At 49.4% G+C, this 25627-nt stretch overlaps 1 protein-coding gene across 1 annotated transcript in view; it reads left to right on the top strand.

Annotated features, from left to right (window-relative positions):
• The window catches only part of LOC135179393 (myosin-3-like), a 31680-nt gene extending 7562 nt beyond the window's left edge, over positions 1 to 24118 (top strand). The window contains exons 11-41 of the mRNA XM_064151155.1: positions 750 to 853; positions 1672 to 1810; positions 2313 to 2431; positions 2601 to 2750; positions 3186 to 3356; positions 3845 to 4154; positions 4326 to 4402; positions 5419 to 5506; positions 6447 to 6564; positions 9906 to 10029; positions 10117 to 10253; positions 10331 to 10586; positions 11353 to 11595; positions 11968 to 12144; positions 12225 to 12370; positions 12458 to 12548; positions 13108 to 13497; positions 13604 to 13730; positions 14526 to 14644; positions 15659 to 15855; positions 16604 to 16787; positions 17785 to 17950; positions 18977 to 19101; positions 19293 to 19598; positions 19684 to 19887; positions 20024 to 20149; positions 21443 to 21613; positions 21705 to 21809; positions 21882 to 21977; positions 22100 to 22237; positions 22976 to 24118. Coding sequence (XP_064007225.1) covers positions 750 to 853; positions 1672 to 1810; positions 2313 to 2431; positions 2601 to 2750; positions 3186 to 3356; positions 3845 to 4154; positions 4326 to 4402; positions 5419 to 5506; positions 6447 to 6564; positions 9906 to 10029; positions 10117 to 10253; positions 10331 to 10586; positions 11353 to 11595; positions 11968 to 12144; positions 12225 to 12370; positions 12458 to 12548; positions 13108 to 13497; positions 13604 to 13730; positions 14526 to 14644; positions 15659 to 15855; positions 16604 to 16787; positions 17785 to 17950; positions 18977 to 19101; positions 19293 to 19598; positions 19684 to 19887; positions 20024 to 20149; positions 21443 to 21613; positions 21705 to 21809; positions 21882 to 21977; positions 22100 to 22237; positions 22976 to 22999 — 4928 coding nt within the window. The 3' untranslated portion in view covers positions 23000 to 24118. The remainder of the gene's footprint in view (positions 1 to 749; positions 854 to 1671; positions 1811 to 2312; positions 2432 to 2600; positions 2751 to 3185; positions 3357 to 3844; positions 4155 to 4325; positions 4403 to 5418; positions 5507 to 6446; positions 6565 to 9905; positions 10030 to 10116; positions 10254 to 10330; positions 10587 to 11352; positions 11596 to 11967; positions 12145 to 12224; positions 12371 to 12457; positions 12549 to 13107; positions 13498 to 13603; positions 13731 to 14525; positions 14645 to 15658; positions 15856 to 16603; positions 16788 to 17784; positions 17951 to 18976; positions 19102 to 19292; positions 19599 to 19683; positions 19888 to 20023; positions 20150 to 21442; positions 21614 to 21704; positions 21810 to 21881; positions 21978 to 22099; positions 22238 to 22975) is intronic.
• Positions 24119 to 25627: the final 1509 nt, after the last annotated feature.

Raw genomic sequence — 25627 nt, 5'->3', positions numbered from 1 at the left:
CCACTTCTAGTACAGCTCCTCCAGCATTTTCCCCCTTCCCATTGCCCTGGCCTGCCCTACCCATGTCCCACATCTGTCCCAAAGCCTTGGTCCACACACTTAACTGCTGCGGTCATCCTCACTTCACTGCCTTCCCAACCATCCACAGAACATTTCCCAGGGTGGAGCTCCTATTCCCATCCTCCCACTGCATGTTTACCACCTCCCTCTTCCCTCCTAGTGAGAATGCCATGTGAAGGGAACTCTGTCCAGTGTATGGAGAGCTTCTCCCCTGCACACTGCCCAACCCCACTGCACACCTTCCCTTCTCCTCTTACTGTGCCGCAGGATTCAGGACTGAAAATGAGCTGTGAATTTTGGTTTGTGCTAGCCGTGTGCACTAGTACACAGCCCCAGCAGGTGCAGGGGATAGATCAGTGACTGCAGTGTGTGAGGACAAGCATGTATGAGTGTCACCTCAAAGGATCTTGCTCAAAAACTGCCTGTGGATGGCCCTTGGCCCTGGACTGCCAGTGCTTAGTGCTCAGCTGCCGGTTCACAGCATATCAGTCTGGTAGGACTGAGAACCTGTCTGGGACCTCCTGCTCGTTCAGTGGAGGGCACATGAGTGGCTTTACCCTGTCCTGTCTTTTAATAGAAACCCAGGAGCACGGGGATGTAAAAGCACAAAGAGCCTGTGAGGCCTTGCTGAGCTGCTGTTCTGTTCTCACAGCCGGGCTCTGACTGTCACTCGGTGCTTTGCTTTCCAGCGCTGCTCCTCATCACAGCCAACCCATACGACTACCCCTTCATCAGCCAAGGGGAGATTTCAGTGGCCAGCATTGATGACCAGGAGGAGCTTGCTGCTACAGATGTGAGTATGAGGAGAAGCTGAGTGACCTGGGGCTTTTTAGTCTGGAGAAGAGAAGACTGAGAAGGGATTTAATGAATGTCTATAAATATCTGAGGGCTGGGGGTCAGGAGAGGGGGGACAGGCTCTGCTCACTTGCTCCCTGGGATAGGACAAGGAACAATGGATGTAGGCTCAGGGGAGACCTTATTGCTCTCTACAACTACCTGAAAGGAGGTTGGTCTCTTCTGTCAGGCACCCAGTGGCAGAACAAGAGGACACAGCCTCAAACTGCACTGAGGCAGGTTCAAGCTGGATGTTAGGAAGAAATTCTTCACAGCAAGAGTGATTGGCATTGGAATGGGCTGCCCAGGGAGGTGGTGGACTCACCATCCCTGGTGGTGCTTAAGAGGAGGCTGGATGAGGCACTCAGTGCCATGGTTTACTTAATTGGAAAGGTTAGGTGATAGGTTAGTTGATGATCCTAGAGGTCTCTGGTTAATTCTGTGATTCTGTAAGCTGCAGCACAGGAGGTTCCAGCTCAACACAAGGGGGAACTTCTTTACTTTAAGGGTCCCAGAGCACTGGCACAGGCTCCCCAGAGAGGTTGTGGAGTCTCCTCTGGAGACTTTCAAAGCCTGTCTGGATGTGTTTCTGTGTCCTGAGCTACATTGTGTGGTCCTGCTCTGGCAGGGGGTTTGGACTCGATGATCTCTTTGGGTCCCTTCCAGCCCCTAACATCCTGCAATCCTGTGTAATCTTGTGAGTACATTTAGCAAGGGCAGATCACATCACTCTTACCATCTCCACCGTTACAACCAGCTGATCTCTCTGGTCCACAGGCAGCCATTCACACTTTGGGCTTCAGCCCCAGTGAGAGAGTGGGGATTTACAAAGTGACAGGGGCAATCCTGCACCATGGGAACATGAGGTTCAAGCAGAAACCGCGTGAGGAGCAGGCAGAGCCAGCTGGCACAGAAGGTAATGCCCTCATGGCTTGGGGAGGTCAATTTCCTGCTGTTCTCATAGGATTCCTCACTAGAGATGCACAAAGTCTTCCAGGGAAGAAGCTGATCTTTGATGAACACAAAAGCAGGAGTTCAGCCTTCAACTTACCACCTGCATCCACTTCATTCCTGACACCTCTGCTGAAGAACCTTGTGCCTGGGACACTTCACTGTGGTGTTTGCCAGTTTCTGGTAACACATACAGATTTGTTCTGCTTGGGTGGCACTGCAGAGAAGTGGTTTGAAGGTAAAACCACTGTGTTGTCCCATCGCAAGGCACTCACTGGTTTTACCAGACCTGCTGGGGCTGCTGTAATGAGGACTACCCCAACATAAATGAGAAAGTTGGTCAAGTTGTGTGGGTAGACTAAAGCCAAGCACTTTGGCAGGTACCAGGGGGAGCTTTGGCTGGCTCTGATGCACTTGGTCTGTCCCAGCTGAGAAGAAAGACCTCCAGCTTTGTCTTTGTTCTGCAGAGGCTGACAAAGCTGCATACCTGATGGGCCTGAACTCGGCAGACTTGCTGAAAGCTTTGTGCTACCCCCGGGTGAAGGTGGGGAATGAGTACGTGATGAGAGGCCAAACGGTGGATCAGGTGGGTGTCAGGGGGCAGCAGGGATGTCCTCTCCCTAAGGGACAGGGGTGGTGCAGATCTGAGGACAGTCAGGACCTTAAGGCCTGTGAGTGCACTGTGTGGGCAGCCAGAAGCCGTGGGTGGTGGAGTGCTGGCAATGCTCTGGTGGTGCCCTGACATCTCCTTGCAGGTGCACCAGGCAGTGAATGCCATTTCCAAGTCAGTCTATGAAAAGCTCTTCCTGTGGATGGTGATGCGCATCAACCAACAGCTGGACACGAAGCTGCCACGGCAGCACTTCATCGGGGTCCTGGACATTGCTGGCTTTGAGATTTTTGAGGTTGGGTTTTACACAGCACTCTCGGACTCTGGCTACCTTTAAATGCTTTTTGTGTTGTTTCACTTCTCTGACTTCTCCTCCTCACCCCAACGCAGTCCTCAAGAGCGGGACAAATCTCTCTGTAGCCACTTCTGCCTTTGTAGATCTATCACCCACTTTGTAAGAGCAAAGTAACAGCAGAAGTGTAGCCATGAAGCTACTGTCTTCCTTCCCACAGAACTGCTGTTTAGTGACACTAGTGTCACTTATGCAGGCTGTATCAACCATGTGCTGCACAGCACAACTTTTCTGCAGGCCTGGACCGCCCATGACACATCCTTTATGCTATTATCAGAGCCCCTCAGGGACAGTCTGACTGACCTTGCCTTGACAACTCTATGAAATAAATTGAGTGGAGTCAGTTTAACAATATTAACACAATTACTTAAATATTAGTTCAACAGCCTGGAGCAGCTCTGCATCAACTTCACCAATGAGAAACTGCAGCAGTTCTTCAACCACCACATGTTCGTGCTGGAGCAGGAGGAGTACAGGAAGGAAGGGATTGAGTGGGAGTTCATTGACTTTGGGATGGACCTGGCTGCCTGCATTGAGCTTATAGAAAAGGTGAGTTTCTGGCACAGCTTGTGCAGTCACAGATCAGAGCAGCTGATCTGGAAGGGGTTCTTCAGAGTGTTTGTACCAAGTGCCTTCAATACAGGCTCTTTGGGAAGCTTCCAGGTCTCCTTACCTCATCCCTTCCTTTAAACATAACCCTTATGTTGAGTGCAAACATACTGTGCCTTATGAAATGACACTTTTATTTCTCTTCCACATCACTGTACATGGTCAGTTCATTGTCATATTTAGCTCAGTTCTGTCTTTGCATATTGGAGAGGCCACTGCTGTGTCCCTTAGGAGTTACTATACACTTTGCTTGGCTTGCTTGCTTTATCAGCCAGTGTCTGTGTAGTTCAGAACCCTGTTTATGGCTGAATATCTTGCCAGCAGTTCACAAAAAATCTTGCTTGCTTGACCCTCCCAAGCTATTTCTCTGTTTCACTCACTCCCTGTCGTTATAACTTGCATTGAAAGCCACATTTTTTTCTGTCCAGCCCATGGGCATCTTCTCCATCCTGGAAGAGGAGTGCATGTTCCCCAAGGCAACTGACACCTCTTTCAAGAACAAGCTGTACGACCAGCATCTGGGCAAATCTGACGTCTTCCAGAAGCCCAAACCTGGCAAAGGCAAGGCTGAGGCTCACTTCTCCCTGGTGCACTATGCTGGCACAGTGGACTACAATATCACTGGCTGGCTGGAGAAGAACAAGGACCCCCTGAATGAAACTGTCATTGGGTTGTACCAGAAGTCGTCTATGAAAATTTTATGCAGTCTTTATGCCACCTTTGGTTCCATAGATGAAGGTGAGTAAGATCAGAGGATTATGGCTCCTGTTTGGTGTTCCCAGCTGTAGCTATCACTTGACTTGAATCAGTGTTGTCAGTCTTCATGTGCTGTGTGTTAGATGCACAATTATAATGCTGCCAAAGGGCTCTCCAGCAGTACCTCAGTTGGGCCTTCATCTCATTTTCCAGCTGAAAGTGGTGCTATTAAGAAGAAAGGAACCAAGAAAAAGGGCTCTTCCTTCCAAACAGTCTCTGTGCTCTTTCGGGTAGGTGTGTTCTCTGGCCCAGCGTGGGCCAGCTGCAGAAAGTGCTGAGAAGGCAGCCCTGTCCAACCCCTCTGTGGTAGCTCACCATTCCCACCTTCTCTGTTGCCCTGTCATAATGTGTTAAGTTACCTTTGAGATTTGGGAAAGGTTAATGTGACTTCTGCTTTGCTGATGAGATCCAGTGGTGGAGAAGGGAAGTCATAGGCTTTGATCAGATTGTGCAGTTTCAAGACAGCCCAAGGGCTGTCTGGGCTTTGACCTTTGATGCTAACAGCATCCCTCCCTTTTTGGGCTGTAACTGGCACCCTCGAGGATGTGGCTGGCTGGATGCAGGCTGTTGTGTGGCTGCCAGGACCTTGCAGTCAGTGTGGACCACACAAATTTTGTGTTGCTGCCCTTTGATGATGCTGTGACTCATCTGTATCTTGGAGCCAAGAGCAGGGTCAGCCTTTCCTGGCAGGGTGAGGAGTACAGCATCCACCTGGCTGATATGGGCCCTACTCAGAGCATGTCATTATTGCCTGAGGTGATCAAAGAAATGCAGTGCTAACAGAAGTTATCCTGCAGAGCTGATGGCTTCTGATGACACAGGCAAACACTGATTTTGTGGCTCAATTCTCTCTTAAATACACACCATTGATATACCCAGCTAATAAAGCAAACACCCATTCACCCATTTGACCAAAAATCCATTTAATAAAGAAGTACCTCTATTGGTAGCTCAGAATATTGTCCATTTCCCTCCATCCTCATCCTCACCCAGCAGCTCCTATGAGGGGTTTCCTGCCACCAAGGGCAGGTTTTCATTCTCAGACAGTAAGGAAGTTGCTCAGGTGTATCCACTGTTAGGCACTGTTCCCTATACTGGTGCCTACACGGGGCTGCAGAATAGTCACTACAAGACTGAGGGAAAAGTTCTGAACATTAATTTTTCATCAGAGTCAAATGACACTGAGAGTGTTTGCATTATGCCATGAGGCAATATTTGGACTTGCAAAATCATCTCCTTTGTACAGGAAAACCTCAACAAGCTGATGTCCAACCTGCGAACGACTCACCCTCACTTTGTGCGCTGTATCATTCCCAATGAAACAAAGACCCCAGGTAAGTCATGCATCATCGATTGCAACTTGGCAGGAAGCCAACTGCCCAGTGCCCAAAACCAATCCATGTATGGCTGACACACCAGAAGGCTGTGGCTCTGCTGCCATTCAGCGAGACTTGGCCAGGCTGGAGGATTGGGCAGGAGAAAATTGAATGAAATTCACCAAGGGCAAGGGCAGAGTCTTGCACCTGGGAAAGAACAATCCCAGGGATCAGTATAGACTGGGGACTGTTGGAAGGCAGCAAAGGGGAAAAGGATCTGGGGGTCCTGGTGGATGAGAGGTTGACCATGAGCCAGCAATGTGCACTGCTGGCCAGGAAGGGCAATGCCATTCTGGGGTGGATTAGAGGGGCTGTGATGGTTGAGAAAGGTTCTCCTCCCTCTCTACTCTGCCCTTCTGAGGCTGCATCTGGAATACTGTGTCCAGATCTGGGTCCCCCAGTTCAAGAAGGACATAGAACTGCTGGAGAGAGCCCAGCACAGAGCCACAAAGATGCTGAAGGGAATGGAACATCTCTGTTAGGAGGAGAGCCTGAGGGAGCTGGGGCTGTGCTGCTTGGAGAGGAGGAGCCTGAGAGGTGACCTCATCAGTGTTTATAAAGATGTGCAGGATGAATGGCAGGAGGCTGGAGCCAGGCTCTGCTGGGTGATGCCCAGTGCCAGGACAGGGGGCAATGGGTGGAAGCTGAGGCATAGGAAGTTTCATTTAAACATGAGGAGGAATTTTTTCCCTGTGAGGGTGACAGAACCCTGGAACAGGCTGCCCAGGGGGGTTGTGGAGTCTCCCTCTCTGGAGATATTCAAAACCCACCTGGATGTGTTCCTGTGTGATCTGCACTAGGTGCTCCTGCTCTGGCAGGGAGTTGGGCTGGATGAGTTTGGAGGTCCCTTCCAGCCCCTGACATGCTGTGATTCTGTCCCCATGTTGCTCTGTCACAGGCCTGATGGATCACAAGCTTGTTCTGCACCAGCTGCGGTGCAACGGCGTCCTGGAAGGCATCCGGATCTGCAGGAAGGGATTTCCTAACAAGATACCTTATGGGGATTTTAAACAAAGGTCTGTGACAACCTTCTGGGGCTTGCTCCAGCCCACTACATCTGCGAGAAGACTACTTCTGTTCTCACAAAAGCCTTCTCATGGGGCAGCAGTGTGCCCTTGTGGCCAAGAAGGCCAATGGCATCCCGGGGTGCGTTAGTAAAAGTGTGTCCAGCAGGTCCAGGAAGGTTCTTCTCCACATCTTCCCTGACCTGGTGTGACCACCTCTGGAATACTGTGTCCAATTTTGGGCTTCCCAGTTCAGGAAAGACAGGGATCTACTGGAGAGAGTCCAACAAAATGCTAAGAGGATGATTGAAGGACTCGAACATCTCTTCTCTGAAGAAAGACTGAGAGAAGTGGGGTTGTTTAGTCTGGAGAAGAGAAGGCTGAGAGGGGATTTCATTAATGGCTGTAAATGTCTGTGGGACAGGTGTCAAGAGGAAGGGGACAGGCTTTTTTCAGTGCCACTTGGTAATAGGACAAGGAATAATAGATACAAGCTAGAACACAGGAAGTTCCACCTCAGCATGAGGAGAAACCTCTTTATTGTGAGGGTGACAGAGCAATGGAACAGGCTGCCCAGAGAGGTTGTGGAATCTCCTTCTCTTGAGCATTTTGAAGCCAACCAGGACAGCCACCTGTGTGGCCTGCCCTAGGCAATCCTGCTTTGACAGGGGTGTTGGACTTGATGATCTCTGGAGGTCCTTTCCAACCCCTGACATTCTGTGATTCTCATTAAAAGCAACATGTCAGTGGGACAGTTCATAGGGGAAGACTATTTTAATATTCAACAAGTATGGGAAGTATGAAGACAGATCTAATGGCAGCAGCTGTGTGGGCAGTGCCCACCCATGCCTTCCTGAGTACTTTCTGCCAAAACCTATTGTCACTTCAGGTTCACCTGCTTAGATGATCACATCTGACACAAATCTCAAACAAAGATGCAGAGGAGGGTGGTGTGTACCACATCCTGTGTTTAACCACTGCCTAGAAGGAGTTTGAATAGTATTAAATAATTCCAACTGGAATGGTTTTACTGGAGAGAAATTGATCAGAGAGCAGAGCTGAGTGGTTTCACACCATCAGCTTAGTTGCTTAGAAGAGTAGTAAAACTGGTGAAGGGCCTTGAACAGAATTCTTATGAATGAACTGGGGAGGATTAGTCTTCAGAAGAGGAGGGTTAGGGGAGATCTTATTGCCCTCTACAACTGCCTGAGAGGAGGCTCCAGTCAGGTGGAGGTTAGTCTCTTCTCATGTACAACAATTGATAGGACTGGAGGAAACAGCCTCAAGATGTGCCAGGGGAGGTTCAGGTTGGATGGTAGGAAAATTTTCTTTCCATCAAGGGTTCTCAGACACTGGAACAGGCTGCCCAGAGAGGTGGTGGAATCCCCATCCCTGGAAGTGTTTAAAAGCTGTGTAGATGTGGTGCTGAAGGGTGTGGATTAGTGGCAGTGGCTTAGCAGCAGCGCTGGGGTTGTGAGCTCTCGGGGAGTGGTCAGATTTGAAGATCTCAAAGGTCTCTTCCAATCTCTGTAGTTCTGTAATACCCCTTTTCTGATGTCATTACAAAGCCTGACTCACAAATGTAGCTCCATTTTACAAAACAGACTTCAGCAGGACATCTGAATTAGTGCCAGGTGGCCCTCTGCGTTGGGCTCACACTTCTACCTGCCAACATTTCTACCTTCATTCACAGATAAACAAAACCCCACGACCAAACAAGTTTAACTCAGGACCTGCTATGCAGATAAGACATTTCCAAAGGGTTGCTAAATTCATGGCAACCCAGCTGAGGTCATCTACTTGTATCTGAACAAAGGCAAATGTAGGGTCAGATCTCTAGGAGCAAAGAGAGTGCAGCACATATACAGCACTGAGGAGAGGGGCCTGGAAAGCAGGGACATTGGAAGTGAAAAGTGGCATCGTGGGTGCTTAATGAAGACTTCCCAAGGCAGGGATGTGGGTGAGCAGATTTGTGTGTGGGCAACCAAAGTCATGATGAAAGAAGAGGGGATGGAATAGTCTCTCAACATAGGCCTGGGAAGTCCATTGCTAGATGCCCTGTCTGATTCTGCCTCAGACACTTGGGGAGGGATGCAAGAAGCTGGATATGGTTCAGAAAAGAGCTGCAGGATAAATGTGAACTTGAGTGCAGTGAGAGATTTAAATCAAACTATTTAACTCATGAAGCTATGGTAACAGATTGTGGCATAGAGAAGCTGCAGGAGTAAAGATTTCTGAGTAGGTAGGGATCTGTCATCTGAAACACAGAAACATCCAAGGGTGGGAGCTGAAAAAAGCTGTTGTCAAGGTAGCAGTGAAGTGTAGCAGTGAGGGTCAGCAGCTCACTATCAAAGTCCAGAGGCTTCAAATCAGATTGACATTGTGTTTCAAAAAGAGATAATGTAGTATATGGATCACAAGCTGAGGGCTGGGTGAACAAGGCAGTGGGAGGACTCTGGGAGGTCAGATCAGGTAAGTGCAGCAGTCTCCCTGTTCTGAAAATCCACTCATTTTATGAGTTTCCAGCTAACCCAGAGCACTGCACCCCTAGCTGCATGTGACAGAGAGGAGCAGAGTCTCTGTGGTCCAGAGAGCAAACCATCCATGTAACACATGCTAGGAACCTACTGAACCTGCTTGCTACTGGCTTGCCCTTTAGGGCTGGCATCACAGAAGATTAGAAATTGGAAGGACCTCCAGAGATCATCAAGTCCAACGTCCCTGCCAAAAGCAGAATCCCCTAGGGTAGTCTGCATAGGAATGCACCCAGGTGGGTTTTAAAAGTCTCCAGAGAAGGAGACTCCACAACCTCTTTGCTGTCTATGACTTCCTGAAGGGAGGCTGTAGCCAGGAGGGGTTGGTCTCTTCTGCCAGGCAACCAGCTACAAAACAAGGGGACACAGTCTCAAGTTGTGCCAGGGGAGGCCTAGGCTGGATATTAGGAGGAAGTTGTTGCCAGAGAGAGTGTTTGCCATTGGAATGGGCTGCCCAGGGAGGTGGTGGAGTCACCGTCCCTGGAGGTGTTCAAGAAAAGACTGGATGAGGCACTTAGTGCCATGGTCTAGATGACTGGACAGGGCTGGGTGCTATGTTGGACTGGCTGATCTTGGAGGTCTCTTCCAACCTGGTTGATTCTGTGATTCTGTGATTCTCTCCGGGCAGCCTGCTCCAGTGCTCTGTCACCCTCACCGTAAAGAAGTTTCTCCTCATGTTGAGATGAAACCTTTTATGTTCAAGTCTGAGCGTGAGACAAACTCAACCTTCCTCTGCACCTTCACAGTCCCAGCTGCTCTTGTGGCATCCTGCTCGCTAAATGATGCCAACAGCTAAGCTTTGGTTCTCCCTTTGGCCAGGTACTGCCTCCTGAATGCCAGTGCCATTCCGGAGGGGCAGTTCATGGACAGCAGGAAGGCGTGCGAGAAGCTGCTGTCCTCCATTGAGATAGATCACACTCAGTACAAATTTGGACACACTAAGGTAAGCACTTCCTTTTTCCCCACCATGAGAAATCATTCACTGCATTGAAGTATGAGCCCAGCAGTGACTGATTTCTTTCCTTCGCAGGTGTTCTTCAAGGCAGGTTTGCTGGGGGTCCTGGAGGAGATGCGGGATGATTGCTTGGGGCAGCTGATTGTGCAGACACAGGCCTTATGCAGGGGGTACCTCAGGAGGCTGGAGATGAGGAGAATGTTTGACCGGAGGTGTGTGTCTTCTGCCAGCTCTGGGCTCTCAGAGAAGTGCTTTGCTTTACACTACTGAGGGATCAGTTTCGTTTCAGGGAGTCCATCTTCTGCATCCAGTACAACATCCGAGCGTTCATGAAGGTCAAGCACTGGCCCTGGATGAAGCTGTTCTTCAAGATGAAACCCCTCTTAAAAAGTGTGGGAACTGAGAAAGAGTTGGCCACAATGAAGGAAAAGTTTGAGAGAATGAAAGAAGAGTTGGCTAAATCAGAGGCCAGGAGGAAAGAACTGGAAGAAAAGACGGGAACTCTGGTGCAAGAGAAAAAGGAGCTACAGCTGCAAGTACAGGCTGTACGTGACTGCCCTGGGTGATCCTGCTTCTGGCGGGGGCGGGGGGGGGACACTGGATGCTCTCTGGAGATCTCCAACCTCTAATATTCTGTGATTCTGCACTACTCAAACCCAGATCTGACTCCTCAGATCACATCAGTTTTCAGGGAGTGTTCAGGGAAGGGCTGAGACCACATCTTGAATTCTGTGTTTATTTTTGGGCCCCTCGCTCTCAGATGATTATGGAGATGCTGGAGCATGTCCAGAGAAGGGCAGCAAAGCTGGTGAAAGGTCTGGAGAACAGGGTTGGGGATCTAGGGGTGTTTAGTGTGAAGAAGAGGAGACTGAGGGGAGACCTCATTGATCTCTACAGCTCCCTGAAAGGAGGTTGCAGGCAAGTAGGGGTTAGTCTCTTCTCCCTAGTCTCAGGCGATAGAAGGAGAAGAAATGTCCTGAAATTGTGCCAGAAGAGGGTTAGGTTGGAGATGAGGGAAAATGTCTTCACTGCAGGAGTGGTCAGGAATTGGCACAGGCTGCCCAGGGAGGTGGTGGAGTTCCCATCCCTGGAGGTGTTTAAAAAACATGTGGCTGTGGCACTTCAGAATGCGGTTTAGTGGGCATGGTGGTGTAGGGTTCATGGTTGTCTCTTGGGAGACTTTTCCAACCCAAACAATTTTTGGAATGGGAATTCTGCTATTTGATGTTTCAATTGCAATGTGAGCAGGTGACTTCTGCAGTTGTCAGCTCCCAGGTGACAATGAAACACATTTCTGCTTCCTCTGTGAAGGAAACTGAAAATTTGGCTGACGCAGAAGAAGGATGTGACCAGCTGATCAAAGTGAAGTTCCAGCTGGAGGCAAGGATAAAGGAGATCATGGAAAAACTGGAGGATGAAGAGGAGATAAATGCTGATCTGGCAGCCAGAAAGAGGAAACTGGAGGATGAGTGCTCTGAGCTGAAGAAAGACATTGATGATCTTGAGTTAACTCTGGGCAAGGGTGAAAAGGAAAAGCATGCCACAGAAAACAAGGTGCTTTTTGTTTCTGCTCTCTGCACATTTAACAGTGCTTGTGCACATTTAGCAGTGCTTGCTCTATCCAGGCGTAGGATACCAAGGTGCAGTCAGCTTGGACAGGAACATGATGCCGTGTAAGGAGCTCTGTGGGCCTGGTGTTCAATTTGGCCATCTGTAGTGTGCACACAAAAATGCATCTAAATGAAAGCTCAGAATTGCTTTGTGACTTCAGAGAGGTTGATGCATAAGCAGAGAAGTTGTGCAGTTTGACCAGATAGTGCAGCTCCTGAAGTTTCTTTGGTAGTCCAGCAGTGGGTTCGTTGGCTGTGAATGATCACTGGCCTGCATAAATGATCAATGAACTTAAGGCATTTTGCTTTACAATAGGTTAAAAATCTAACAGAAGAAATGACAGGTTTGGATGAGACCATTGCAAAGTTAGTCAAGGAGAAGAAGGTCCTGCAAGAAGCCCACCAGCAGGCACTTGATGACCTGCAAATGGAGGAGGACAAAGTTAACACCCTCACCAAAGCCAGAATGAAGCTGGAGCAGCAAGTGAACCAAGTGAGTGTGCTTCTCACACGGAGAAAGGGGAGATGCTTCAGTTGCTCCACCAGTCACCTTTCCATCTGTCTGTCTTACAGGCTGAAGGACTTTTAGAACAGGAAAGAAAAGGTTGTATGGATCTTGAACATGCAAAGAGAAAGCTTGAGGGAGACTTGAAGCTTGCCCAGGAAACCATCGAGGATCTGGAGAATGCTAAGCAGCACTTGGATGAAAAATTAAGGAAGTATGAGAAAAGCCATTAGTGACAAACTCGCTGCTTGTGCTGAGCTGGGTGTGCTTTGTGTTTATTGAAAGAACATCTCCTCCACAGGAAGGACTTGGATTTCCACCAGATGCAAAACAAAGCCGAGGAGCAGCAGAATTCAGGTGCTCGACTGCAGAAGAAGATCAGAGAACTGCAGGCAAGAGACTTTATGTTGGCTTCACCAGTGCTGTTCCTCGCTTAATCTGTGGTAGCACAGCCAATGCTTGTCCATAGCTGGTAACCAGCCACAGCCACTGCCTCCACACCTTGCAATATACTGAAGGGAATGGAACATCTCTGTTAGGAGGAGGGCCTGAGGGAGCTGGGGCTGTGCTGCTGGAGAGGAGGAGCCTGAGAGGTGACCTCAGCAGTGTTTATAAAGATGTGCAGGATGAGTGGCAGGAGGCTGGAGCCAGGCTCTGCTGGGTGATGCCCAGTGCCAGGACAAGGGGCAATGGGTGGAAGCTGAGGCATAGGAAGTTCCGTGGAAACATGAGGAGGATTTTTTTTCTGTGTGAAGGTGACAGAACCCTGGAACAGGCTGCCCAGGGGGGTTGTGGAGTCTCCCTCTCTGGAGATATTCAAAACCCACCTGGATGTGTTCCTGTGTGATCTGCTCTAGGTGCTCCTGCTCTGGCAGGGAGTTGGGCTGGATGAGTTTGGAGGTCCCTTCCAGCCCCTGACACGCTGTGATGCTGTGATTCCTCACCACACAGGCCCGCGTCGCAGAGCTGGAGGAGGAGGCTGTGAGCGAGAAGGCCACGCGGGTAAAAGCGCAGAAGCACTGTGACGAGCTGGCTCGTGACCTGGAGGGGATCAGTGCAAGGCTGGAGGAGGCTGGAGGAGCCAGCACTGCTCAGGTGGAGCTGAACAAGAAGCGAGAGGCAGAGTTCCAGAAGCTGCGTCGTGACCTGGAAGAGGCCACGCTGCAGCACGAGGCCACGGCTGCCGCCCTGCGCAAGAAGCACGCGGACAGCACCGCTGAGCTTGGGGAGCAGATCGACAACCTGCAGAGAGTGAAGCAGAAGCTGGAGAAGGAGAAGAGTGAGCTCAAGATGGAGGTTGATGACCTGGCCAGTAGGACAGAGACCATCGCTAGGTCCAAGGTGCTTCTTAGTGAGCGCAGTGCCGGGGGGGTGCCGGTTCCTGCCCGCGCACAGTGTGTGCCCACGGGCGCAGCACAGGCCCCAGCCACACTTCCTTCTCTTTCAGGCTCATCTGGAGAAGATGCACCGCACCCTGGAGGATCAGCTGAGAGATATAAAAGCCAAATTTGAGGACAACCAGAGAAACGTGCATGAGGTGGCGATGCAGAAAGCCCAGCTCCAGGCAGAGTCAGGTAAGGAAGACACAGGGGGCCAGTGAGGGAGTGGTTGCTTTCTGCAGTAGCAGACACATCCTCTGGTGTGTAGTGTGAGTGAGACCTAAGTGTTCCCAAGGTGGGTGGCTACTTCCAGACTCATCGCAGAGGCACAGACAACGTTAGGAGTAAATCAAAGGAGATGAGTTCATGAGTGACACTTTAAAGTCCGTGAGCCACTTGCCAGTGGCAAGCAGGATCTGCTTAGGTAACTAATTCCCAGAATGGTGTAACATGGCTTGTTGATTCCATGCTGGAGGGACTGGAAACCTGGGAGAGTCCCAAGTGATTTGGGCAGCCTGTCAGACCTGCACATTCTCTCCAAGAATGCAGAAACAGGTTAGGAACAGGTTCTGCACCATGAAGGTAGTGGAACACTGCAACAGGATGCCTAGAGAGGTGGTTGGGATCCCATCCCTGGAGATATTCAAGGTGGGACTCAACAGGTCTCTGGGCAGCCTGATCTAGTTAAGGATGTCCCTGCTGAATGCAGGGGGGTTGGACTGGGTGAGCTTTGGAGGTCTCTTCCAACCCAAACTATTCTATGATTCTATGATCCTGTAACTTGATGATCTCTGGAGGTCCCTTCCAGCCTCTACCACTGTCATTCCAAGAGTAAAGATGACATGGTAAAAACCAGCTATGCAATGAGAGTGGTAGAAATATATACATGAAGGTAAAAAGTGCTGTGCTAAACACCACTGTGTGATTGCACTTGTTACTGACTGCTGTTCAATCCAGACAGTGCTGCCAGCTTGTCTTCTCTTGTCACAGGAGAGCTGAGCCATCAGCTGGAGGAGAAAGAAGCTGTAGCATTGCAACTGTCCAGGAGCAAGCAGGGGATTGCACAACAAATAGAAGAACTTAAAAGGCAGCTGGAGGAAGAGAGCAAGGTAGTGTGGACTCTGAGCATCTGCTAAGGCTTCAAAACCTGCCAGGGCCTCAGTTCCATTAGAATACACTTTGGGAAGTTTCTAAGCATTGTTGCTGCAGCCTAACCCAACAGCATGGCTTCTGGGCAGGGCATCTCAGAGTGCTGAGCTTTGCTAAGGAGGGCTCTGACAGGTGGTATGCATTGGCTTAATGTGGGATTGGCTTTTGGTGAACACTTTCATTGCCTTTTAACTCAAAAGCCATGATCTGGAGTGGGTCCAGAGGAGAGCAGTGAGACCGGGGAAGGGACTGGAGTGAAAATCTGATGAGGAGAGACTGAGGGAGATGGAGTGGTTTAGACTGGAGAAGGCTCAGGTAGGACCTTACTATGCTTTAAAATTGCCTGAAGGGAAGCTGTAATAAGGTGGGGGTCAGGCTCTTCTCCCAGGCAACTTGTGACAAGATGAGAGGGCATGGCCTGAAGCTGTGCCATGGGAGGTTTAGGTTGGATGTTAGGAAGCACTTCCTTAGGGTTAGGTTGGATGTTAGGAAGCACTTCCTCGGGGTTATATGTTAGGAAGCACTTCTTCACATGAAGGGTAATTAGACACTAGAATGGACTGCCCAGGGAGGTGGTGGAGTTGCTGTCCCTAGAGGTGTTTAAGGCAAGCTTGCATGTGGCACTCAGTGTCATGGTCTGGTTGGTGTGGTGGTGTCAGGTCATAGACGGGACTTGATGGTCTCAGAGGTCTGTTCCAGCCTCCACAATTGTGTGATTCTGTGATCTGTGTGATTGGTTTTGCTTCTTCATCCCTGGGGAAGAACAGCTGCAGCACATATCTAGGTGAAAGCACTGCTTTGGGGCTTTTCCAGAGGTATTGTTGAGAGAAGTTGTTTGCAGCTGAAGGTAGCTGCCTAAACATGTAGAGGCTCTGGTCCTTCATCTTCTGCCTGAGCTGCACGGACCATATTTTCAGTGTGTCACCTGCTGGTCACAGCTAGCATAAGCACAAGATGTTATGGCTCCTTTTTAGGCCAAGAACGCCCTGGCCCACGCCTTGCAGTCTGCTCGCCACGACTGTGACCTGCTGCGGGAGCAGTATGAGGAGGAGCAGGAAGCCAAGGGGGAGCTGCAGAGGGCCCTGTCCAAGGCCAACAGCGAAGTGGCCCAGTGGAGAACCAAATATGAGACGGACGCCATTCAGCGCACGGAGGAGCTGGAGGAGGCCAAGTAGGTGGTAGATGAACAGAGCTGATCAGTGCAGGAGTTGTGTGCATTGTCAGGGACACAGACCTACTTTTAGTAGCCTGACCATGATTATTTTGCTGGGGTTAATTAACTTAATCTTACTGTGCTCTGGTGAGACCACACCTCGAGTATTGTGTTCAGTTTTGGGCACCTCATTACAAGAGAGTTGTGGAAGTGCTGGAGTGAGTGCAGAGGAGGGCAAGGAAGCTGGGGAAGGGCCTGGGGAATAAATCTTGTGACGAGTGACTGAAGGAGCTGGGGATGGTTAGTTTGGAAAAGAGGAGGCTGAGGGGAGACCTCATCTCTATCTACAGTTAGCTGAAAGAAGGTTGTGGAGAGATTGGTGCTGGTCTCTTCTTACAGGTAATTAGTGATAGAACAAGAGAGAACGGCCTCAAGCTGCCACTGAGTAGGTTCAGACTAGATACTAGGAACATTGTTTTCCCAGCAAAAGTGTTCAGGCATTAGAATGAGCTTCCCAGGGAGATGATGGAGTTACCAACCCTGGATGTGTTTAAAAGTCATCTGGATGTGGTGCTTGAGGATATAGCTTAGGGTGAACCTTTCAGAGAAGGGCTCTCCGTTGGACTTGGTGGTCCTGAGGGGCTTTGCCAACCTGAATGTTTCTGTGATTCTGTAAAAATTTACTTCTGGTACCACACTCTTTCCATGAAGTCTGCAATGCACTGATTCTGTTCACCACATGCTTGGTTTATTTATATTCCTTAAGGAAGAAGCTGTCTCAGCATCTCCAAGAAGCAGAGCGGCAGGCAGAGACTGTGAATTCAAAGTGCGCCACCTTGGAGAAGGAGAAGCTGAAGTTGCAGGGGGAGGTGGAGGATCTGACAGTGGACGTAGAGAGAGCAAACACATTAGCAGCTGCCCTGAACAGGAAGCAGCAGAACTTCGATAAGGTGAGAAGTGAGCACAGCATCTTTTAGGTTCAGCCTTCCTAGAAGGCCAAACTAATACTCCCTACTTAAGTCAATGCTGAAATCAAGCTGCGTCTAACATTTATCAGGCCCTCTAAAGCATGGCAATAGGACTTTGCAGCATTTATCTACTACAGACAGCCACTGTGGGAGGGTTAAAATTACCTTGCAAAATAAAACCACCAGAGTAGCTCAGAGGGTTCAGAAGTAAGATAAAGCTATGTATTTACAGCAAGATAAAACCTAAAAGCATAGAATGCAATGCACATGTACAAAAGATATTTACATGTCTTTACTATTATTTACAACTATTTACAAGCCAGAAAATAACAGCAGAAAACCTCTTGAATCATTCCACCCAGCCCTGTGGGCAGAGGAACAAAGGAATAGTTCTTCCAGAGGGAAATCAGGCCCACTGCTGTCTACTCAGCCAAGGTTAGTGCAGCCATGCAGGATCAAACAGCAGAATCATAGAATCAGTCAGAGTTGGAAGGGACCACAAGGATCATCTAGTTCCAACTCCCCTGCCATGGGCAGGGACAGCTCACACTAGATCAGGCTGTCCAGAGCTTCATTGAGACTGACCTTAAACACCTCCTGGAATGGGTCTTTGACCACCTTCTTGGGCAACCCATTCCAGGGTCTCACCGCCCTCATGGTGAAGAAATTCCTCCTAACATCCAGTCTGAATTTATCGTGCATCCATCATGAATCGTCAACGTCCAGCAGAAGTCAGTCAGCCATGCAAGATCAACCAGCAGGAGTCAGGGTGGAGGAGTGAGGGGCAAGAGCAGGAAGGGGAAAAAATGGTTTATACAGCAGACTTTATCCTAAAGAGCAAATGGAGTGGTCCAGACTTACCTGTCATTGTCCCTCTGTATCTGATCCAATTCTTTATTTGACTTGTCAAGTGCAGCTAGAGTGTTAACTCTAAAACCACCACAGCCACAGGAACTGGCACATGGAGCCTCTCTTCCAGGTGGTGGCAGAATGGAAGGGAAAGTATGAGAAGAGCCAGCTGGAGTGGGAGACTTCCTCTAAGGACTCACGTTCGCTGCACTCGGAGCTTTTCAAGGTGAAGAATGCCTACGAGAACAGCTTGGATCAGCTGGAAACAGCCAGGCGGGAAAACAAGACCCTGAAGCGTAAGTGTTGGCTCTGGCTGCCCCATAGCTGCTCTCAGCCCTGCCACAGCCAGGCATGCACTGTCACAGCACTCTGCCCACACCACTGTCTCCATGTTAGTGGAGAACTTACAGCCAGAAGCTGCTGAGCAAGTTTGTGAAGTGACTAAGCTAAGAAAGCAAATGTCCTGCTCTGCATTATCTGCTGAGCAAGTTTGTGAAGTGACTAAGCTAAGAAAGCAAATGTCCTGCTCTGCATTATCTGCTGCAGGGATCAACAGTGTCCAAGTGCCACTCACAGACTAAGTGATCTCACATCTGAATGAGTGAGAGTGAGCAAGAGTGATGCCCTCAAGAGCCTGTACAGCTCGTGACAGTGAATTTTATAGGTACACTCTGAGCATATAATGACAAGATATGTAGTGTAACTGGTGCATCCAGAGACATAAACACATGCAGATGTCTTCCAGGCTGTCTGCGAGGAGGGCTATGAAATCACATTGATGCCCCTGGTGCTTGTGGCATCCTGTACCAGATGGCTGTATCTGGTTTTGTCTGTACACATACACGCAACCTTGTAAACATATCATAGAATTGTCAGGGTTGGAAGGGACCTCAAGGATCATCCAGTCCCAACCTCCTTGCTGTGGACAAGCACACCTCACAGTAGATCAGGTTGCCCAGAACCACATCTAGCCTGGCCTTAAAAACATCCAGGAATGAGGCTTCCACCACCTCCTTGGGCAACCTGTTCCAGTGTCTCATCATCCTTGTGGTGAAGAACTTCTTCCTAGCATCTAATCTGAATCTCCCCTCTACTAGCTTAGATCCATTCCCCCCAAGTCCTATCACTGCCTGACAGCTTAAAATGTCCCACTTCAAATACTGGAAGGCCACAATAAGGTCTTCTCAGAGCCTTCTCTTCTCCAGATGTGTGTGTGCATGCAGATGTATATGTGCAGGTGTACAAGAGAGGGGTTGACAGTCCCAAAGCATGGCGCTCAGCACTTTTGGATTCCACAGGCTGATGTCGTTCTTATCTCACAGAGGAAGTAGCTGATCTGACTGAACAAATTACTGAGAAGGGCAAAATGATCAGAGACCTCGAGAAAGCAAAAAAGCAAGCCGAAGTAGAAAAATCCCAGCTGCAGTTAGCTCTGGAAGAGGCAGAGGTGAGTTAGTTTAACTATTACTGGAAAAAAGAGAGAACAATCTGAAGAGTTCTCTCTCCTTGCAGTGCCTGTGTTCAAGGGTGGCTGCCACAAACCTTGGGAGTTTCTGTGGAGTCACTGAGTTACATCACCATGATTATGCTCTCTGAAATGTTACTTTTGTGCTCACTTTTCTTCTTTTCTTTTTAAAGGCAGCTCTTGAGCGTGAAGAGGTCAAAATCCTTGGTCTCAACCAAGAGCTGGCTCAGATTAAATCAGAAAACAGCAGGGTAGCTGAGAAAGATGAGGAGATCAGCCAGTTGAAAAAGAACCATCAAAGGACTGTGGAGACAATGCAAGGTGTTTTAGATGCTGAGATGAGGAGCAGAAGTGAATCCTTAAGGCTGAAGAAGAAGATGGAGGGAGACCTGAATGAAATGGAGATCCAGCTGAGCCATGCCAACTGCCAGGCTGCAGAGGCACAGAAACACCTGCTCAGTATCCAGGGAATACTTAAGGTCTTGTTTTGCCTTTCTGATTGATTAATTTTTAAGCACAGTATCCAAGAAATGAATTGGGACAAAATTGGCTTTTCATCCCTAGGACACTCAGCTGAACCTGGAGGATGCTGTCCGAGCACAGGAGGACCTGAAGGAGCAGGTAGCCACAGTGGAGCGCAGAGCAAACCTGCTGCAGGCTGAAGTTGAGGATCTAAAGGCAGCCCTGGAGCAAACAGAGCGGTTGAGGAAAGTGGCTGAGCAGGAGCTTGTGGATGCCACTGAACGTCTGCAGCAACTCCATACCCAGGTACTTTGCTGTGCTAAGACAGATGTGGTGTTGGGTCCAGAGGTTCACAGAGTAAGAATGAATTAATGAATTCATGGTGTGTGTTTGTAGGAGAGCAGAGGCAGACACTCAAAGCCTTTGGTTTTCTCCTTGGCAGAACACCAGCATTTCTAATGCAAAGAAGAAGCTGGAAGCTGAGATGGCACAAATCCAGACTGAGATGGAAGATGTTAGCAATGAAGCAAGAAGTGCTGAGGAACGGGCAAAGAAGGCAGTGACAGATGTGAGGATGTTACTCTGTGGTTATCTTTGACCTGTCAGGGCTTCCCAACAGCATTGCTGCTGGGAGCTGGGGGAAATACTCATGTCACAAGCTGCCCAAAGAGCTGTTCTGTGGGTCTGGATGAAGAAGTTACATGTCAGAGGTGGACTGGAGCACCAGGGACCTTGTGCTGCTGACAGATGAGCTACTGAGGCTGTCAGAATTGTAATGAACTAACCCCCCAGTTAGCCAGGATAAAAGGAGCAGCTTCCTCCAGTGCTGCCTGCAGGTGTGAACCACAAACCCTCCTGCAGTACTGACACCTATTGAAATATTTATTAACCCAAAATCCTGCTTCAGATCTTTTCAAATGAGAACTGTGTGTTTCAATTCCAAACTGCTACCTCATCCTCCTGTGCAAGGTCAGCCAGTGAAGCTCAGCTGGGGTGTTGTGGGGCCTAACCTGCCAATGATTTATAATGTATAAGATCAAAACAAAATCTTAACACTTAAGACCATTATTTGGAGGTAAAATAGAGGGAAAACCTCTCCAGCTGCTTATAAAACAACAGCAACTACTACTGGTACTGCTACTACTGCCCGTTTATGTTCAGTCTGAATGAAACAGAAACAGCATTGCAATGAAGCACACACAGAGATATATTTAAATATATACAACATTTCTAATGTCATTATTTTATTCTGACATTTTTCAATTCAGACTTGTTCAGCTGTTTGGCTGCCAAAGCAATTTGTTGAATTTTACATGATTTGTAACTCCTGTCCCTTGATGGTTCACCAAAATGCTTCATTAGGTTGTGTGGGAATCCAACATTCGAGTGTTACACACGTCCCAGCTTTGTCTTAAATGACATAGATTGTTTCACACCTTGTAGCAGTTTCACCCCTTGTAGCACTATCCCTGCAGGCTGCTGTGGCAATCCCAGGACACACAGGAGTGCAGACTTCAGATCTCCTGTGCAGAGATTTCCACCTGTGCCATGCCTTGCTCCCAGGCTTTGTTGTAGCTGCTGCTGTACCCCATGGCACCTGCGGTCAGTGAAGGTCACAGTAATGACCACACAGTGGGTCAGAGCTTTTACCCTATCTGGTGTTCCAAGCTCCATGTGTGCAGCGAGGCAGAGTTTTCCCCATCCTTTTTCCTACTGTATCTCTGCCACTATCATGCCACAGGAAAAAATGAAGCAGGAAATGTGGTGGCAGGAATGGTCAGAAGGAGCCAGGACTAAGTCCTCACATGCATGCACTGTTCTTTCACATTCTTCCAGTTTCTTGTCTTGTTTCCTTTTCAAGGCAGCAGTGATGGCAGAAGAGCTGAAGAAGGAGCATGATACCAGCACCCACCTGGAGAGGATGAAGAAGAACCTGGACCTGACAGTGAAGAACCTGCAGCACCGTCTGGATGAAGCTGAGCAGCTGGCCCTGAAGGGAGGCAAAAAACAGCTCCTGAAGATTGAGGCCAGGGTGGGTACCAGCATGACCACGGGTATGGAAGTTGCCTTTCTGCCCTGAGTCCTGTGTGAGGCCTCAAGACAGCTGTTGATTGACCCACCAGATCCGAGAGCTGGAAGCTGAGCTGGAGGAAGAGCACAAACAGTCCATGGAGGCAATGAAAAGCATCCGCAGACATGAGCGGCGCGTTAGAGAGCTGACGCTCCAGGTGGGTACAGAAAGAGACTCTCCTCATGTTTTGTCTCCCAAGGGTGGATAACTGCACCTTCCCTTTCCACAGAGTGAAGAATACAGGAAGAATATGATGAGGTTACAAGATCTGGTAGATAAACTGCAGATGAAAATCAAGTCTTACAAAAGGCAGGCTGAGGAAGCTGTGAGTCACTCCCCTGCAGCAAATGCTGAGTTGCCATTCTCTAGGGCTGGCAGTTTAGAATTTGGCTCTGTGCCCCAGCATCTTGACAGGTGATTGTAGCTCCTTTTGTTTTGCCATTTCAGGATGAACAAGCAAATACTAATCTCTCCAAGTTCAGACAAGTGCAGCATAAGCTAGAAGAGGCTGAGGAAAGGGCAGATGTTGCTGAGAGTCAAGCAAACAAGCTCAGAGCTAAAACCCGACAAGTCCCCTCCACTAAGGTAGGTGTCCCCTGCAAGAGGCAGGGCTGCAGGCTGGGCTGTTTGCTTAAGCAAGGCAGGCAGTAGTCAATCTCGGTTCGGGGTGCACAGTAATAAGACAGGGAACAATGGATGCAACCTTGAACAGAGAAAGTTTCACCTCAACGTGAGAGAAACTTCTTTACATTGAGGGTGACAGAGCCCTGGAGCAGGCTGCCCAGAGAGGTTGTGGAGTCTGGATGCATTCCTGTTCAGACAACCCTGGGTGATCCTGCTTTTGGCAGAGGGGTTGGACTTGATCTCTGGAGGTCCCTTCCAACTTCTAACCTTCTGTGATTCTGTGCTTTGCTAGTTGGGTACAGCCATCATTCAGAAAGGACAGATCCTGACCCTGTTTTGAGAAGCCAGATACTGTGCAGTATATGTGGGGCCTGGGCACCTGGCACAAGTTCTGGATTCTGTTCTGGAAAGGCTAAAATTGAGCATTGTGATGCCTGCCTCAGTGGATGAATGCATCATTTCACTCTCTTTTATGCTTTATGCTCACTTTTGGAGGTGCTGGGATACTCTTTGTGCTAGAGGATGAGGGTGTGGGCTGTTTAAGCACCGTTGCAGAAGAGCCAGCAGAGAGATCTGTCCTTTCTGACCAGTCAGTTCCACCTGCACACCCTCAGGGGATGGTGCATTGAGACAGAAGTTTTTAGGGACTGAAAGACTCAGCTTGATGTGTGCGGACTAAACAAAGCCTCTTCTTTCCAGGTGGTGTTAGGAGGTGAAAAATGAGCTTCTTCTGGGCTAAGCACAATTTACAGTCTCCTTCCAGCGGTTGATTTGCAGTAGTTAGAGCTACACTGGTAGGAAGTAATCTTCCATTTGCTTCTGGACACAGTTTGTACCGCACTGCTGCTGTGCCAGCATCAATAAAGTAGACATCTACAACTTCAGATGCTCCACATGTTGATATTCATGAGAGACTAATTTTCTTGCTAAGTTAAGCATAGTCAAAACTGTGGTTTGGAGTCTTACTGGTGCTGTGATTGTGTTTGAGCCATTTTTGTTCTACATCAAAGTCTAGGTGTCTGGCATGCTTCCTTCAGTCCTTCTGCTTGAAAGCAAGTATCCTGACCTTGGTAAATGAGGCTGAGAGTAAGCATGAGCAGCTGTGGGACATCAGACGTGCAGTGTGAACAGAACTGCACCATTCATGCTGTTGCATTGCTGTATCTCTGCAAGGGACAACGAGGCTAGCCCAGCCTGGGAGCCACCTCTGTTATGAATCAAGCATTTCTAACCTCTTTGTAGTCAAACCACAGCTCAGGAAGGTGGCACACTTCTGAGCTATCCAGTGTGCTACCCATCCAGTCGATGAGGACTTGAACTTGGATGTCTCACATGCCTGTCACACTGGGAACAGTTACCAAGTGATCTGCTTGCAACAATAGCCTTTGGAACAATAACGTCTGCATGAATGCGGAGTTGTGCCTCTGCTCTGCCTGCTGAACCAGCTGAGTCTTCATCTGCACCGTGCTGGACGTGCCAGGGAACGGCACAGAAGGCTGGGGTGATGCCAAAGGGCCTTCTTCCAAGAACTAGCATCAGATCCATCCCCTGAGGGTGAGGGATTGCATTTAGTGGCCACACTTTATCAGCTACCTAATGTACTGTCAATCCCTGACCACTTGCTCCTGCTTGCTACTGCTGCTGCTGTGCATCGCTCCAGCTGAGCGTGGACTCCCAGGGGAGACTGGTGACTAGTTGTTCCAGCTGGAAAGCTTTTCCAGAAGAGTGAGAGTTTTTGTCCCCCAGAGTTCTTAATGTCCAGATCAGGTTTCTCTGAATGAATGAAAATGAAACAGAAATAAAAAATAAATGAGATACAAAAATAAAGTGGAATGTAAGAAATCTACAGCGAGGAAAGTGATGTTAAAGGAATGGGAATAAATGGAGGAGGAGATTTGTGATGGCTGAGAGGAGGAAAAGGACTCAAAGAACCACTTGGAGATAAAGGTGGTGAGAGGTGCAAAGGGTTTGTGTTCCACTTGCAGGCAGTGACAGACACTCTGGGATCTTCTCGCTCTCTGGGATGGGGCTGAATGTACAGCTGGAGCTGTGTGCCCAAAGCTCAGGGACTGGTGCCCACCCTCAGGCACAACTCACCATGAACACCACCAGGCACTGCTGGTGGCAGTGGGACCTGGCCTTGTGTCCTGGGCAAATTCACAGCTCCCTCCTGGCTCCTACCTTTAGGGCTCTGAGGCCCAGCCCAGTGCCCCATCAGCCTGCACAAGAGTCACTCCCAGAGGAGGGGACAGGGCACAGAGACCCTTGGAGGTGGCCCCCAGCATGAGGCTCAGGCTGCCATGTGTCTGCCTCCCTCCTCAGTGTCTCAGCTCAAAATAGCTGTGCTCTTGCAAGACTCCTGCACGGGGTCGTGCCTGCTTGTGGAGCTGCCAGGCTGCCACTAATAGCTCTGGAAGACATTCCTGGGCGGGCAGGTTGCCTTCTATAGCTCAGCACAACCTGCTGCCACGGAGCAGCTGGCAGCTGCCTTGTGAGCCAAGACAGCAGATGCTGCTCTTGCCCCACAGAGACTTGCCCCACACAGCTCCTTGCTCAGCTGAAATGTTCTCCAGCAGAAGCAGGCCTGAGGGACTTCTCCCTGGGAAGGGTCTCCATCAGGAGGGGCCCCTTTGAAGGGCATGCCATGATGTGTGCCAGCCCAGCTCCTGGGTGCTCACCATGCTCTGCTGGTATGTGCTGTCCCCTGGGGAGCACAGCAGCTGCCCTGATGCATCCAGGGATCATCTGGGGCTCAGTCTGGGGTGGATGGGGGCACCACTTCTCTTGCAACCTGAAAAATTAAAACAATGCCTGTGGACCTGAAGACTTATTTGTGCTGATCAGTAGAAGCCCCAGTCCATGAATCCCTTCCCTGCTGAGGAAGTCAGAGGAAGGACTACTCTGATCTTGCTTCAGGACCAGCAGCATTGCAGAAAGCCAAGTCTGGACTTGATCTTGGAGCTTTTTTCCAGCCTTGTTGATTTGGTGATTCTGTGATTCTGTCTCCTCTTCCAGTCAGGTGGAGCAGAGGCAGCCTGTGACCATCTTCAGATCAGACACAGAGCTGAGGCCCAAGTGTGTCATGTGTTGTGAACTGCCAAACTCACCTTGGTGTAACTGCTGCTGTGGAAGCAATCAATGTGCTGGTTGAAGGGAGGGTGACTACAGTGCTGAGCTGGGGCCGAAGCTGTGCTGGGAGTGCAGGGAGGAGTCTGGGAGGAGGGAAGTGCTAGGGATGTTTGTGAGGATAAGGGATAAAGTGGCAGAGGATGCGGAGGTGGAAAAGATGCCAGCACTGGGTCAGCTCTGGGGACGAGAGGTCAGGAGATACCCACTGCAATGAAAGTCTGC

The sequence above is a fragment of the Pogoniulus pusillus genome, chromosome 11, assembly GCF_015220805.1.
Source record: "Pogoniulus pusillus isolate bPogPus1 chromosome 11, bPogPus1.pri, whole genome shotgun sequence".
NCBI classification, from domain to species: Eukaryota; Metazoa; Chordata; class Aves; order Piciformes; family Lybiidae; genus Pogoniulus; species Pogoniulus pusillus.
The sequence above is the reverse complement of the archived record's forward strand: the minus strand, read 5'-3'. Positions and strand labels throughout refer to the sequence as shown.